At 39.0% G+C, this 15,483-nt stretch overlaps 1 protein-coding gene across 2 annotated transcripts in view; it reads left to right on the forward strand.

Annotated features, from left to right (window-relative positions):
• mnat1 (MNAT1 component of CDK activating kinase) overlaps positions 1-15,483 on the forward strand; it is a 59,873-nt gene that overhangs the window by 4,205 nt on the left and 40,185 nt on the right. For both annotated transcript variants that reach the window (XM_028000224.1, XM_028000223.1), the window contains exons 2-6: positions 8,059-8,211; positions 8,563-8,636; positions 9,703-9,806; positions 9,914-10,054; positions 13,131-13,262. In XM_028000224.1, the coding sequence (XP_027856025.1) occupies positions 8,078-8,211; positions 8,563-8,636; positions 9,703-9,806; positions 9,914-10,054; positions 13,131-13,262 (585 nt within the window). In that variant the 5' untranslated portion in view covers positions 8,059-8,077. The remainder of the gene's footprint in view (positions 1-8,058; positions 8,212-8,562; positions 8,637-9,702; positions 9,807-9,913; positions 10,055-13,130; positions 13,263-15,483) is intronic.

The raw sequence follows: 15,483 nt of genomic DNA on the forward strand, positions 1-15,483 counted from the left end.
AGTTTTTTGTGCAAATATCTTAAAACACTTGAAATAAAATGAAACAAATTTACAAACAAGATGTAAGAGCTTGTATTAAGTAAATAACTCCTTCATATTGATGAAAACGTTCTAGATTATTTCACTTATAATGTGGGAAAATGTGTTATAAGTAAAATAATGTGGAACTTGCTTTTTTCGTCAATATTAGGGATTTATTGACTTTAAACAAGCTACTATATCTTGCTGAAAACTTGTTTGTAAGTTACTTTTGTTTTATTTCATGTGTAAGATATTTGCAGTAGAAACTAGACCAAAAGTACTTGGAAATATTTTGTGTTTTTGCAGATTTCACTCCCAACAGTTTCACTTTTATGGTTGGCTTGTGTCTTGGACATCTTAATGGAGTTCCTTTCATTTTAGGGCAACATTTTTTACCTCAACACCATGAACCGCCCCCAGCTGTATTTTCTTCTCCTGTATGTGATATTTATGTAGTTTATCATTATTAGTTGTAGTTTACAGACGGGTAGACATAGAAGCAGCTCTCTGGATGGATGTCGTTCCGCGGTGGCCTGATCAGCGTGACTTTTCCGACCCCACCTTCTGCTTATTGAGCGTAGTACCAGTTGGAAGTGGTTGTGCTTCGTCATCAGGTCAACGAGGGCTCATAACTCCTCCCGCCTCAGTCTGGATGGAGAGCTACATGCAGAAAATTAAACGATTCTGCAAATGAAGCAATTTTAAGCAGCGCCCTGGATCAGGTCACCTTGGCTTTGCTCCTGCTGAGAGCAGACTATTTACCTGTTTTTTTATTTTTATTTCTGTCATCTCTAATATCATTCGGTGGATGTTTTGAAACTTGTTTTGTAAGGTTGTATGAATTGATTTGATCTAAATTGAATTTTTTAATGTCTCTTTCATATGACATTGAAATTTTGCATTTAACAAACTGAATTAAATTGAATGTTTGAGCTTGTGTTTTGCTTTTAAACTGTTTGATTTGAGCTAAACAAACCCTGAAGGTTTTAGTTCCTCCTCCATGAATCTAAATTTAAACTCCACTAGACCTCGTTTTGGAAGACTGACACTGATTAAGCTTAAAGTGTGTTACTTACTATGTTTACAGAATGACATCAAACACTTTTCTTTGGCATTTGACATGGTGCAGATTAGGATTGAAATAATTAGACAAATTAAATGTGATTAATCGATAATTGAAATAATCGTCAACTAATTTAGTGATCGATTAGCTGCTGAATGGAAGATACAGACTTAAAAAAGGAAATTTACTGAAAGAGCAAAATATTCAGAGCTGTAATTGAGCCAAAATTGTACAAAAATATAAAAATTTTGCATTTAAGATGAATAAACTTCATGTAAGCCTGTTGCAGTAAGCAATTAATCAATTAATTGCACGATTAATTAAAATAAGCTCCATAATTTCCAGTCTGATGATTAATATTTTTTGATGGGTAATTTTGTTTAAAGAGACATCATAATCTTATTTTTATTCATGGTTTTTGTTGTGTGTATATTTTTCTTATTTCAGTTTTATTTACTGCTTTTGTTTTTTATTTAGGATATTTAAAATATCTTCCAGCTCCAGTTTTAGTTTTCACAAAATAATAATTTTTTTTGTTTTTTGAGAGAGCAAACTTGCATTATTATGCCATTATCAATATGTTACTTGAAAATAGTCTCAAAACAACAATATTGTAATTTATAATTTTCTGAACATCGGTGCTGGTTTTAAATGCTCTAATGTAGCTGCAGCATTTAATACGGTTGATTGCGGCATTTTATTGGACTGACTTGTGTTTCTGGAAACATATTTAGTTGTTCAGCTCAAATCTCAAATTCTAGAAAAGCTTTGTGGAAGGTAAAATTTAACATTTTGTGCTCAGAAGTTTACATACAAAGTTTTTGGCAATATTTCAGAGAACAATAAAAAAAAAGGAAAATATTTTAAATTTATGATCAAACTGTTGTGTTGTGAGGCTAACCAAATGACCTTGATCCAAAGCGTTGGCCTAGTTTTTACTGTGAATTGTCAACCCGCACCCAGCTTGAGGTTCTTTACCCATTCTTCTTGGTGAAACACCTCTGCATTTCATACAGTTATGGTTTTCTTCTTAAAGAAACGGTTTTTCTGGATAAAATTTTTGTTGGTCTTCCTGAATCCCATCATTTCCCACATATTAATTTCAATTTGAACGTTGGTGACTAGTTTTCCTGAGTCCTTAGATATCTTTTTATGTCTTTTTTCTGGTTTACGACATTCAGCTGAACTCTTTCAGATCCCTTTATGATTAATTTGTTTCCTCCATGGCTATAAACTCAAATGTCAGTGCAGCACTGTATTAGTGAGGATAGTTACCCATTTAATCAGTCTAAGCCTTCCAGGTTAGGTAATCAGGGTTATTTGTAAGAAGCAACACAACTCTTTGATAGTATATGGTTTTCCCTATTTATGAGCATAGCTCCGCATTATGGTGTTCCACCAGGTTCAGTTTTAGGTCCCATATTTTTATGGTACTGTGGGATGGTATCATCAGAAAACATCACATTCACTTTTAGAGCTGTGTTTGTGACAAAGACATCAATGTTGTTGATGACCTGAGATTCATTTATTCTTTTTTTTTTTTTACTATGTTTTAGAAGTTTAGATGCTTGAGAATATTCTTTATTCAGGACAGAACTCAGTTTAAGACAGTAGAAGAAGCTCAGAATATTATATCATCAGTTTCGCCTGAGTTTCTCTCTCGGTCCAATGCAGAGATACTAATACATGCTTTTATAACATGTAGAATTGATTACTGTAATGCATTGCTTTCTGGGCCTCCCAAGAAGAGCTTAACTTCACTTCGGATGCTACAACATTCAGCTGAATGCAGGCCGGGATCAGAAATCAAACTCACATCACACTGATTCTGTGCTTTGACTTTATTAGCTTTGGAAAACACTTGTTTTTCTCTTAGCTTCTGCAAAGCAATTTGTTTCTCATTTTTAAGTTTGAAAAGCGATCTGTTAATAAATTTCATTGATTGGGATGTAAGTAAAGGTGCTTTCACACCAGCCCTATTTAGTCCGCTTTAATCGATCTCTAGTTCTAGAAAGTCCGGTTCATTTGGGGAGGTCTGATTGCATAATTGAACTCTGATGTGAATCTAAAAAATGAACTCTGGTCCGCCTAAAAACCTTGGTTTGGTTGAAATGAACTCTGGTGCTGTTTGAACGCGTATGTGAACTGCAAGCGGACTGGAGGCCGCTCCAAAAGAAGGAAGCGGACCGAAGCACAGGTAAATAAAACCTAAAGCAAATTTCTTGCTAGAGGTAGAAATGGCTCATGGTCTTTTACCAAAGACTAAAGGGAAATCCTACAACTCTTAAAATCTGTTCCTATTCCATTTTTGTTTACATTTCATGAAAACAACAGATGCGCGCATGTCTTCTTCTGAGGTTTTTCTGTCATTTCGTACAGTGGTTCTTGGTGCAGCGCCCCCACAGGAGAGGAGGTGAATAGGTTTATCAAAGTGTTTGGTTTGTTTGACACAGAACAGTGTGAAAAAGATCTGCAGCAGCTGAAAATGTGACAAATGTTGACATCTTGGTCCCTAATGAAACAGGACTACCGGTTTATCAGGTGTGAAAACCTCCTAATGGGCTTGACACACCAGCAGTGATGAACGACAGCGTAAAGCCGTAAACCCAACACACGGGACAAGATGGCAACAGCAGCAATGTGACAAAAGTTGAACATTTTTCAACTTTCTTGTATCGCATCACTAGCCTGCATGTACTTCCACATGAACAAGCTCAAACTTTCACATACACGAATTTTGACAGTTGCTTGGCAGGAGGAGGGCAATGATTGTCGCCTCATCGCTGAAGTTTTACAGGAAATGAATGGAGAGGGAGCGGCGGCGTCTGTCGAGCACCTTAAGTTTGAAAAGCGATCCAGGTAACACTTTATTTGAAGGGGTGTCCATAAGTCTAACATGACACTGTTGTAAACATGAAGGAGTCTTTGTGAATGCTGCGACTGTTGTAATAAAGTGTCATTTGGTAAATAATGACACTTTTAATACAAAGTTGACATGTTCAGTGGACTTTTAATTCAACATTCAGTGCAATTTTGAATTAAAAGTGTCTTTATTTACCGAATGACACTTGATGACAACAGTCATTAGTCTTATGCATTCATGAAGACTCCTTCATGTTCATGACAGGTGTTATGTCATGTTAGTCTTTTTTTTTTTTTTTCTCCGAAGAGTTTTTGCGGCGCACAGTAGGCAGACAGGAAGGAGGGTGAGGAGAGGGGGGAAGACATGCGGCAAAGGTCGTTGGGACCGGGAATTGAACCCGCGACGTCCGCGTCGAGGACTAAGGCCTCCAAACTTGGGGCGTGCTAACCCCCTGCGCCACCACAGCACACCCCATGTCATGTTAGTCTTATGCATACCCCTTCAAATAAAGGGTTACTGCGATCTATAAGGGATGTAAATAAGACAGTTGGTAGATTCTGGTAACTTTGGACCTACTGAAGTCTACATGGACTCCATCTTTGGTTTGGGAAGGTCAAGAGCTCTATCACAGCAACCCACAGTTCCGTTTTGCTTTGCCTCTTTCTTGCAGGTTGGTAGAGTTAGGATGTAGTGGTGTTAGTCTCTTTGCTGAGCCAGTATCGCCTTGTTTACCTTCCTATTACCCCTCCACCCCCTCTGGGACCTGCTGACAGCTGCAGATGAAGAGATAGGAGCCTGGAGCTCTGAGCAGGACAGGTGAGAGAGGGAGGTGTCCAAAGCACTTCGTCAGCAACAACAGCCCTGGGACACAGAGATGGCAAGCTGTTACTTCTGAAACGTCTTTCTGTCTGAGCGGGGTTATGTCTCTGAACATGAAAGCTGGCGCAGAGCAGAAGATGGAAAAGTCTCCTCCCTTTATTTTAAGGGGTCACCTCTCAGCTCTAGAGTTACACAGGATTTGCCCATTAGAGGGTTCTGTTGTGTGGTCCATTTATGGGGCATGGGGCAAGCTACGCCCCGCTCCTTCCCCCATGTTGATGAATGGGCTCTTTGTGGGCCTGTGGAAACAAGCAGAATCCCTCCATCCACCTCCATATGGCAAGGCCTATAGATCTGCTGTAGCCTGAGGCCGCAGCGAACATCTGCCTCTTCCAGGGCTCGCTCCCAACTTCGAGACACCAACTGGACACCGCACATGCTTCTGGCTGTCGGTTTGCTTTCATTTTCAACATCTCAGCTTGGCTACGGCCAAGCCAAACTGACACATGAGAGCATTAGCGCTTTAAGTTGCGGCAGGTTGGGCTTGTTTGACCCTTATTGGAAGCGTTGGGTGTAAACAGAGAAATTCCACGTGTCTGCACTTTTCTCTCTAGCTGTGTTTTCTGCTTTGCATCTTGCTGATGAGGTGAAACGTCTTGCATGACTGTCCCGAATGTTTGTGTCTTTCTTGAACTTTTCACTTGGCTCGATTTGGCGGCAATGAAGTGACTCAGGCACACCGTCAGTGAGGTGTAAAGAGAAATTCGTCTTTCCTCTCGTAATTCTGAATAATGCTGGTGCTCGGAAACCAGATGTCCATTTTTGTGAGGGTGGTCATGAACTGGAAGTTGGATTTCTGTGGCAATAAAGCTCCACATAGACTTAATTAAAAGAGCGACTGTGCAAACGTTTATCCGGCCTCTTCAGCCCATCAGGGGGACACAAAGGGACATTCCCATTGTCTGCAGTGTCCAATCTCCACTGGAGTGTGACTGATGGGTAAATGCCTACCTGCATTGATGGTTAAATTCAGGTCTGTGCCCTCAGGTGAGCCTGATGATCAGAGGATGCAGAAAACTGCTCAGATTAAGCTGAATCACTGATTAAGAGTTGAGAATTACTTGAGAAGATGAAGTCCAGCTGAAAAACTCATCATGACTCTGCTGTTTTGTCCCATATGTGGTCTTGAAGATATATAAAGCACATTTTTCCACACTTAAAATGTCTCAGTGCATAAAATAAATTTTAATATCAGGTAAAAATAACATGAGAAAATACAAGGAGCAGTTTTCAAATCATGTCATTTATAAAAAAAATACAATTATCCAAAAAGCATGGCAGTGCAGTAATCACCTCTAAACCTAAAGCCTGATTGTGTTCAGAGTTTTCATGCATAAAGAATCAGTTTTATCTTATACTACTGCATATTAATCATATTTAGGTTTAGACTTTAACTAGGCCGCTCCAAAACCTTCATGCCTGATACTTGAGGATGTTTTCACACCCAGTAGATTTTAGTCGATTGTGACATTTGTTACATTTCCAGCTGCTGCGGTTTGCTTTCAAACTGATCCAAAACCTCTGAAAAACCTGTTCTCCTCCTCGCATGTGGGGGTGTTGCACCAAGAACCACTGAAGGAAGTGACACAAACACCTACAAAGAAGACATGAGCAAAATGTAAACAAAAATAGAGTGCCGTTAGATTTTAGTGCTTATAGGATTTCTCTTCTGTCTTCGATAAAATATCAGGAGCCATTTCTCCCACCAGCTCTAGTCTCATGCATTTGCTTTGGTTGTATTTACCCAGAATTCCCTGCACTATGGCCCACTTCCGGCTTTTGGAGCATTCGCTGGTCCACTTGGCGTTCACATATGCATTCAAACAGCACTAGAGTTCACTTCAACTGAACTTAGACTGTGATTTTTAGGTGGGCCAGTTTTCTTTTTACCGGTTCCTTGGATTATTGTCCTCCTGCGTTACCCAGTTGCTTTTGAACTTGAATTCATGTTTGCATCAATTATAGTAAATTGTCCAGGTACTGAAGCAGCAAAGCATCCCCAGATCATCACACTACCACCACCATGTTTGACTGTTCTACTTCTGAAGTGCTGGTCATTTTATACCAGTCCATAGAACACTGAAAAGATATTTTCATGGTAAACAGGAGGCAGGTTTTTGAATAATGGAAGCCATTTTTGTTTGGTCTGTTTATCATTGTTGAACCCTAAACTCTGACCTTTAGGAAACCAAGTGAAACTTGGAGCTGTAGATATTAAGGGGTTTTTCTGTGACTGCCTGGATGAGTTGATGATGCTCTCTTGGAGTAGTTTTGGTAGGCCGACCACTCCTGGATAGATTTACCACTCCATTTCTTGCTAATGTTTACTGGAGTCCCAAAGCCTTAGAAATATATTTGTAACCATTTCCAGGCTGAAGAACTGGAAGAAAATGTGTTTCTCATCTGTTCTTGAAATTCTTTAGAACATGTTTTTAAAAATCTGTTAGCACACTCCATGTTGTCAGACAGATACTAGATTGCAACTTTTTGGAAAATGGGAATAAAAACATTTAATTCATGATTTAACAAAGGAGATAATTACTTTTCCACTTAAGATAGGTTGGTTTGAAAAGTTAAATTCCTCTTAATAAATTTTATGCTCAGTTTCAATGTTGAAGGTCTCAAACTTTATGGATAATAATAATAAAAAATAAATAAACGGCAGATGTATATTGTCACTTTCCTAAAATAGTGGTTAAAATAAAGTGCTTTTGGCAACAAAAAAAAGAAAAGAAATCACTACCTCTTTCTTTCCAATAGATGTTTTGGCCATTGTCTTACAAACTGGACAATATGATAGAATATTGTTAAAATCACAAATATTTTATCTCATAATACTTTCTTTAATCAGGCGATGAATCCAAAGTTACTCATCATATAATCTGTTCTGGGATGAGTTCTGCACAAATTACTGAGCTGGATTTTTCTCATGTTATGCAACCTGGCAGAATGGTTGAGGTCTGCTGAAACAACAATAAAGCAAACGTTTTTCCAGCGCAGACAGACACTCCGCTGATGGGGTGTTGGGACTAATTTCCTCTTGTCTGAGAGTGCGAGGCGGCCTAATCGACATTCCAACCGTAATTCCGGCCATCTTTGAGCACTTAGGAGAAATATTCTGATCCCCCATTATCGCCCACTGCTGCATTATTGCCTCATTTCATGGAGAAATGAGTAGAAAACTGTATTTGCACATGAAGCTGTGTTGCCAATGTTCTGCTTGTTGCCTTAGATGCGAGAACTGTGTGGAGATGCTGTTTGTGCGCGGCTCGGGGAACTGCGTGCAATGCGACACGCCTCTGAGGAAGAGCAACTTTCGCGTGCAGCTCTTCGAAGACGCAACTGTGGACAAGGAGGTAGAGATCCGCAAGAAGGTGACGAAAATGTGAGTGAGTTTGGGGAGAGGGGTGGGCATTAGGGGTGTGGTTCTCTGTGTTTATATGTTACTCCAGGCCTCCTCCCACTTCTTAAGCTTCCTTTGTCTTCCTCATTACATTGTTTGTTTTGTAGACAATGAGTCTCCCCGGGTGGTGGGGGCGGAGGCTCTTTCTCTGCCAGATTTTTACTCCGCAGCCCCTCCTTGTCCTCTTTCACTCCATCTTATCAGTGTTTTAATAGCCCCTTAATTGAGATCTAATGTATGTGTGTATGGGGCAGAATGCAGAGATGGTTTATAAAATGGTTGATTTAATGGATGCTGTTACTGTCGGTGATTGCTCCTCTTGTTTGTATGCAGCTACAACAAAAGAGAGTTCGACTTCCCCAGCCTGAGAGACTATAACGACTATCTAGAGCAGGTGGAGGACATAGGTAGGAACAGGAAGGCCTCAGTCCAATGTCTTCTCATCAAAGAAACATCGGATCTGGCAATGCAAGTCCCTCAGAGGACTTTCAGCCTGGATGGACTGAGTGTCACCATTAATCTCCAAGTAGTGGTTTTATAAAAAATTTAAAAAAGCATCCCGAATATTTTCCATAGGGTGTACCACAAGGCTCTATTATTGGCCCACTACTTTTCAAACTTTATCTTCTGCAGCTGGGAGCTATCTTTTGAAAATTAGTAACATGACCAAGTATTTTTGTCTAGTTGTTAGTGCAGATATCTTAGTAGAGTTGAAATAAGGTAAAACTAACTTACAAGTAACTTCTCAGCAAGATGTAGGAGCTTGTTTTAAGTAATTAATTCCTTAATATTGTTAAAAAAAAGAACTAGTTCCACTGGCAGATTACAGCATTATGAAAGATGCTTGCATTGGGGTGTACTAAGATAAGATAAGATAAATCTTTATTGTCATTGTCACAAGGACAACTGCAGGGCTCTTTACTTGGGTCACTTCTTTTTCACTGCTGGGAGCTATCTTTTGAAATACTGCTACTTCACTTATATTAAGATATTTTCCCCACATTATAATTTAAATAATCTGCCAGTGGAACTACTACTTTTTAAAAATCAATATTAAGGAATTATTGACTTAAAACAAGCTCCTATATCTTGCTGAAAAATTACTTATTTTCTTTCTTATTTCAAGTGTACTAATATATTTGCACTAGAAGCTAGACCAAAACACTTTATAAGATTTTGTTTTTGCAGTGAATTCCTTTCCATATGCTGATGGTTGCCAGCTTTATTTCCTCCTAAACACTCTGAGCCAACCTCTGTTAAGCTTTTTATTATTCTAGATGATGTTCAGTCATGGATGACTTTAAATTTCTTGAATCTTAATATGTAAGATGGAAGCTCCTAATTGTTTCTGTAGTGGTAAAGGTGTTGATTTTGCTTCTCTCATCTGAAGAATATTATTTACAGATACACAATATTATGTTTTCAAAGTTAAAATCAATTATGTATTTTTTTTTTTTTTGCATTTAAATGCAGTTTACAACCTTACAAACAACATTGATGTGGAAAACACCAAGGGCAGGATGGAGCAGTACCAGAGGGAAAACAAAGACATCATCCAGAGAAATAAGGCGAAGCTTGTAAGCTCTGTCTCCCCTCTCTTAAACAAACACTTGCATGACTTCAGTTTTGTGGTCAGTGATGTTGCAGATTGTTTTGAGGATAATGTTTCATTCTCCTCCCTCAGACGCGGGAGCAGGAAGAGCTGGAGGAGCTGCTGCTTCTGCAGCAGCAGAGCAACGAGCAGCGGAGGCTGGAAGTGTTGCAGGAGGAGCAGAGGCAGCTGCAGGCCAAGAGGAAGAGCAAACAGGCGCTGCTGGATGAACTGGTGAGAAACACACATGCTGCATGTCCTTATTTACTAAAAGTGACAAGAAAAGAAAGGCTGATGCACATGCTTTCACACCGGCACTGTTTTATCCGCTTTAACTGAACTCTGGTTCGTTTGGGGACTTATGAATTTGTAATCTGATCCAGACCAAAAAAGTGAACTCTTGTCCGCCTAAAAACCTAGATCTCGGTTCAGTTGAAGTGAACTCTGGCATGGTTTGAATGCATATTTAACTGCCAAGTGAACTGAAGTCCGCTCCAAAAGCAGGAAGTGGACAACAGCACAAGGCATTCTGGGTAAATACAATCAAAACAAATGAGAGAGTCAGAAGGTCCCCATATGCTTCATTGATGCACGGCCACGTGGTTTTGGTAAGTTTTATTCAAATTTTGCACAATTGTTTGTAAAAGTTATGTTGTAAAGAATCGTACAAATGTACATAGTTTTTCATCACATCAGAAAAACGTTCCTCAAAATTATCAGAGTGTTGAAAATAAAGCACAGCAACAAACTTTCGACCATTCAGGCAACACTTTGTGCAGAGCTCTGTCGAAATAGTTTGACCCAGCCCTGGTGTCGAGTTTGGCAGGTGGATTCCTCTCTGCAAAGAATTTTTTTAAATTTTCATCACACGTTTACGTTAATGAGAACCGATTTTGGTACTTAGCTTGAAGCATGACGGGTTTTAATGCTAGCAGGAGAAATGACAAAAGAGAAATCCTACAACCACTAAAGTTTGAAGCCACTCTATTTTTGCTTACATTTTGTGACAAAGAAAATTGTCTTCTTCTGAGGTTTCAGTGTTGTTTCCTTCAGTGGTTATTGATGCAGCGCCACCACAGGCGAGGAGACAAACAGGTTTTTTATTTAGTTTGGTTTGTTTCACTCAATACTGTGTGAAAGAAAACCGCAGCGGCTAAAAATGAAACAAATGTTACAACTTTTCGAACCGAGTCTACTGGACGACCAGGTGTGAAAACACCCTCAGACACACACCGTCACCCTGTGACACCATTAAGAGCTTATTACAAGTCATTGCGCTGCGGCTTGCATTGTTCTCATTCTGTGATCCCAAAGCTTTTCGGCTCCATTGTTTTGAGTCGAGGGCTTTGGAAGTTATTGTTCCTGCAGAGCTGCCAGCAGAAGGACCATCACAGATAACAGGTTAAGCTGTGTGCTTGCTTGTTTAAGGCACAGGGTCTGTTGACTGTAGGCAGATGAGATCAGCTCAGACCCCCTCTGAGGGAAACTCTGACTTCTCCGCCTCTCTGTGGCCATTTGCACACAGAATTTATCCGTTTATCTCCTATATCTGCTTTACTCTTATCAGCTAATACTTCAATTTACATATTTCTGAAATTTCTGGTCATTTTAAAGACTATTTTTAGTCTTTAGGTATTTAATCAAATACCTTGGATTTGATTAAACTTTTCTTCAATTTTTAAATTCCACAAATGTAGTTGAAATAGTTAATGCTGAAACCTTTGCATGGACCGGTCCGGTTACCGGTACCAGCGTGCCCAAAAGTTCCTGAATAAACACAAACACAAAAGCCTTAAAAACAATTTATAACACAATTTCAGCAGTTCAAATTAATTTTAATGAGCAGTCAATGAAAGACCCAGAGCGTTGCTGCACTCTGCCTGTCAGCTTGCTGAAATAAGGCTAATAGACTGTTCCCTCTCCCTTTATCGCCTGATTAATTAACCAGCTAATATCAGTAAGGCTGAAACGATTAATTGAATAATTGGTTATTGAACTAATCATCAACTAATTTAGTAATCGATGGTTCATTAACTGGTGTATACAGATTTTTAGAAAGAGCAGTAATTAAACCAAAACTGTACAAAAATCTATACATTTTGCATGTAAGATTAAAAAAAACTTTCTCTGTAAATATCTTCTACCCAGAACTGCTAAAGTGGTATAGTTTTAGATTCACCTGGCTCGTATTCTGTAAAAAAATTATTTAAAAATCTCACTAAGCAGCTTTTGCTACTCAATTATGAATCAGTTATTCCAAAAATAACCAACAGATCAGTCCCACACTGTATTAATGTTTCACATGTTGATGTTTGAAGTATTTTTTATCTGCAGATGCATCATTTGCTACAAATGAATGTCATTGTGTTATTTATTTATTAGCATCTTGTAATGTATTTTTTAATATTGCATTAAAACGAATGAAAACTCTGCAGAATGTACCATTTTTAAAAATCTAATTAATAGATAACTAAAATACTTGTTAGTTGCAGCCCTAATCATTATTTTATCTGTACCAATCAACATGTTGTTTTTGCAGCAGTAGTTTAGATCAGGTTTATGTAAATACAGTAAACTTACCAAGTATTTTTGGTCTAGTTTCCAGTGCAAATTTCATAGTACACTTGAAATACTAAAATAACTTAAAAGTAACTTTTCAGCTTGCTATAGCAACTTGTTTTAAGTCAATAGTTCCTTCATTTTAATGAAAAAGTACTATAGTTCCATTGGCAGATTATTTCACTTATTTCAAAATGAAGGACACTGTGCTGTTACCTAGCAACCCCAGCCAAGCCCAGCCCGTCACCTAGCAACCCAGGTCTAGTTCCATTGGCAGTTTATTTGTAACATAGGAAAAATGGCTTGTTCTAAGTGAAATAATCTACTTATAATGTACTTTTTAAAATTATTTTTAAGAAATTACAGACTTAAAACAAGTGGCTGAAAAGTTACATATCAGTTAGTTTTTGTTAGTTTTAAGTGAACTAAGATATTTGCACTAGCAACTAGACCAAAAGTACTTGGTATGAGTTTGTGTTTTTCCAGTGTTCCTGTTTGCTGCATGATCTCCGCTTTAGTAGTTGCTGTACTTAGACATATGTCCTCTGACCTTGGATTTAATTGGAGGTTTTGTTCTCCTGCTCGGTTTTTAATATCTGCGCCTTCAGCCCAGCGACAGCCCGGCTGAAAGCACCACTTGCTGATGGTTATCTCGCTGCAGCGATGAATGATGGGAAGGGGCTGCCGCCGGTGTCGGTCTCATAATGAAACACTTTAATGACAGCCACTGAAACCGCTTGTGTTCCTCCAGGAACAGTCCAAGCTTCCTGCCACCATCTTGCTTGCTCAACACAAGGTTCGCGCCGCCCAGCTGGAGACGCAGATAGAGCAGCAGAAACAGAATGTGAAGCCGACCAGCTTGTTCTCTACGGGGATCCAGATTGTAAGTGAAACACTTTGGATCTTTTGGTATTAATTGAGTCTGGAAAAGGCTGGAAAACTATATTTTCTCTCTTTTGTCTAAATGTTGTTGTTCCTTCCTTCTTTCCTACCTTCCTTCCTGGTATTCTTCCTTTATGAATTTCTTTCTTGTGTCCTTTCTTTATCCCTCCATGACTTTCAGCCTTCCTTCCTTCCTTCCTTCCTTCCTTCCTTCCTTCCTTCCTTCCTTCCTTCCTTCCTTCCTTCCTTCCTTCCTTCCTTCCTTCCTTCCTTCCTTCCTTCCTTCCTTCCTTCTTTCCTTCCTTCCTTCCTTCCTTCCTTCCTTCCTTCCTTCCTTCCCTCCCTCCCTCCCTCTCCTTCCTTTTTTAATTCCTTCCTTCCCTCCCTCTCTTTCTTTCTTTCCTTCTTTTTTTCCTTATTTATGCCTGTAAAGCGTATCACAATGTAAGGGTTTCATATCAGCTGATATTGATAATTATTAATTAGTTTTTGGTTTTAAATCGAAAATATTGCCAAACTGATGATTCCACCATTTCTATTTTATCCACAGTTTCTATAGTTTGGTCATTTTTAAGCAGTTATGAGGCACAGTGGCTAAACTTTAAACTGCTGCTGCATCAGTTACTCAACAAGTCGTTGCTAGGTAACCATAGAGTGAGCGAGTTAGTTGCTAGGTAACCATCGAGTGAGCGAGTTAGTTGATTCCACCAACTTTGCTTAGCTGACCTTGAGAGGTTGAGCTACTAAAGGTTTTCATGCTGTGTGATAATGAGCCACAGTTCAGTGAGTCTTCTATACATTGAATATTATCGATCGATATTGATCCTGTGTCTATATATTGTTACTGATTTATTATTCAGCTCTAGGTAATTCATTACTAGCAAAAAAAATTTTACCAAGTATTTTTGGTCTAATTTTTAGTCCAGAAATCCTATTCCACTTCAGATTAGGCAAAACTAACTTACAAGCAACTTTTCAGTAAGATATAAGAACTTGTTTAAGTCAATAACTTCCATTGGCAGATTATCTAGTATTTTTCATCAATATTGAGGAGTTATTGACTTAAAACAAGCTTCTGTATCTTGATGAAAAGTTACTTTTAAATTAGTTTTGCCATATTTGAAGTGTAGTAAGATATTTTCACTAGTATTAGACCAAAATAGTTGGTAGGATTTTGTGTTTTTGCAGTGTAGGGCCTGAAACGGAGGACTTTAGTCATTGCCTATTGCTTCCCCTTAGTGTGGGAACGGGCATTGGGCCTCTTCGCTCGGATCATCACATTCCTGCTGTAGCAGCGGTGGGTCCCACGAGGGCCGGGCATGTGGGCTCCGGGCTTTAGCTGCGCTGCAGTTTGTGCACACGGTGCCTGGAGAGACCTTCATACTTGGCTGTCGTTCACGTTTTCGGTCATTTATTTTCATTTTAACGGGCTGAGATAGGCTGTGTCATCATCCTCACTCCCTCCACTGCAGCCCTCATGAGACACGGTTGTCTTCTCACAGTTTAGTGATGCATGGCAAAGATATGTGCTTCATACTCACCTAAGGCTTCAAAACGCTTTCTTACACGCTCTGCTATACATAAACTTTCACTTTTCTCTAAAGACAACTGCTTCATGCCCAGTTTCTTGTGAGTGTTTCAGTGTGGTTCTCTGAATGTCACCATTTTTAATATAAAGTAGGAATTTAAACTCACTGATCCAGAGAAACGTGCCACAATTGCGTTGCTTTTGGCCGCTTTCCTGGCTTCTTGCTTTAATTTCTCTTCATCTTGTCGTTTGAACTGCTGTTAGTGGAACAGAGCTCTCACCACGCATCTGCTCGGTCGAACCGAGAGACGTGAGTCAGGGGAAAGTGTTGGTTTGGATTTCCCTTCACCTCAGAGTCCAGAGGAATGACTTTTGTTTGACTTGGTAGGCTTTCAGGAAAGAGCTGTGGGTTCATGCAGATTGCTGGAATGCATGTATCTGTGAGTTTTTGGGAAGAAATTTGGGGAAAGCAAATCTGAAATATGTGGATATTTCATCGCTTAAAGAGATTTGTGCAAATTCTATGTAGTATTCTGCAATTTAATTTAATTCATTTCATATTCACTCAATAAATATGAAGAGTTCGTGTAGCAACTGACAGAAATTATGAATGAAAGGGCAAAATCAACTTTCAATGTTTTCCTCTTATACAAATGAAGAAGAACTTAGTTATTAACTTAGTGACAGATTTAAA

Source organism: Xiphophorus couchianus, chromosome 19 (genome assembly GCF_001444195.1).
Source record: "Xiphophorus couchianus chromosome 19, X_couchianus-1.0, whole genome shotgun sequence".
Lineage (NCBI taxonomy): Eukaryota > Metazoa > Chordata > Actinopteri > Cyprinodontiformes > Poeciliidae > Xiphophorus > Xiphophorus couchianus.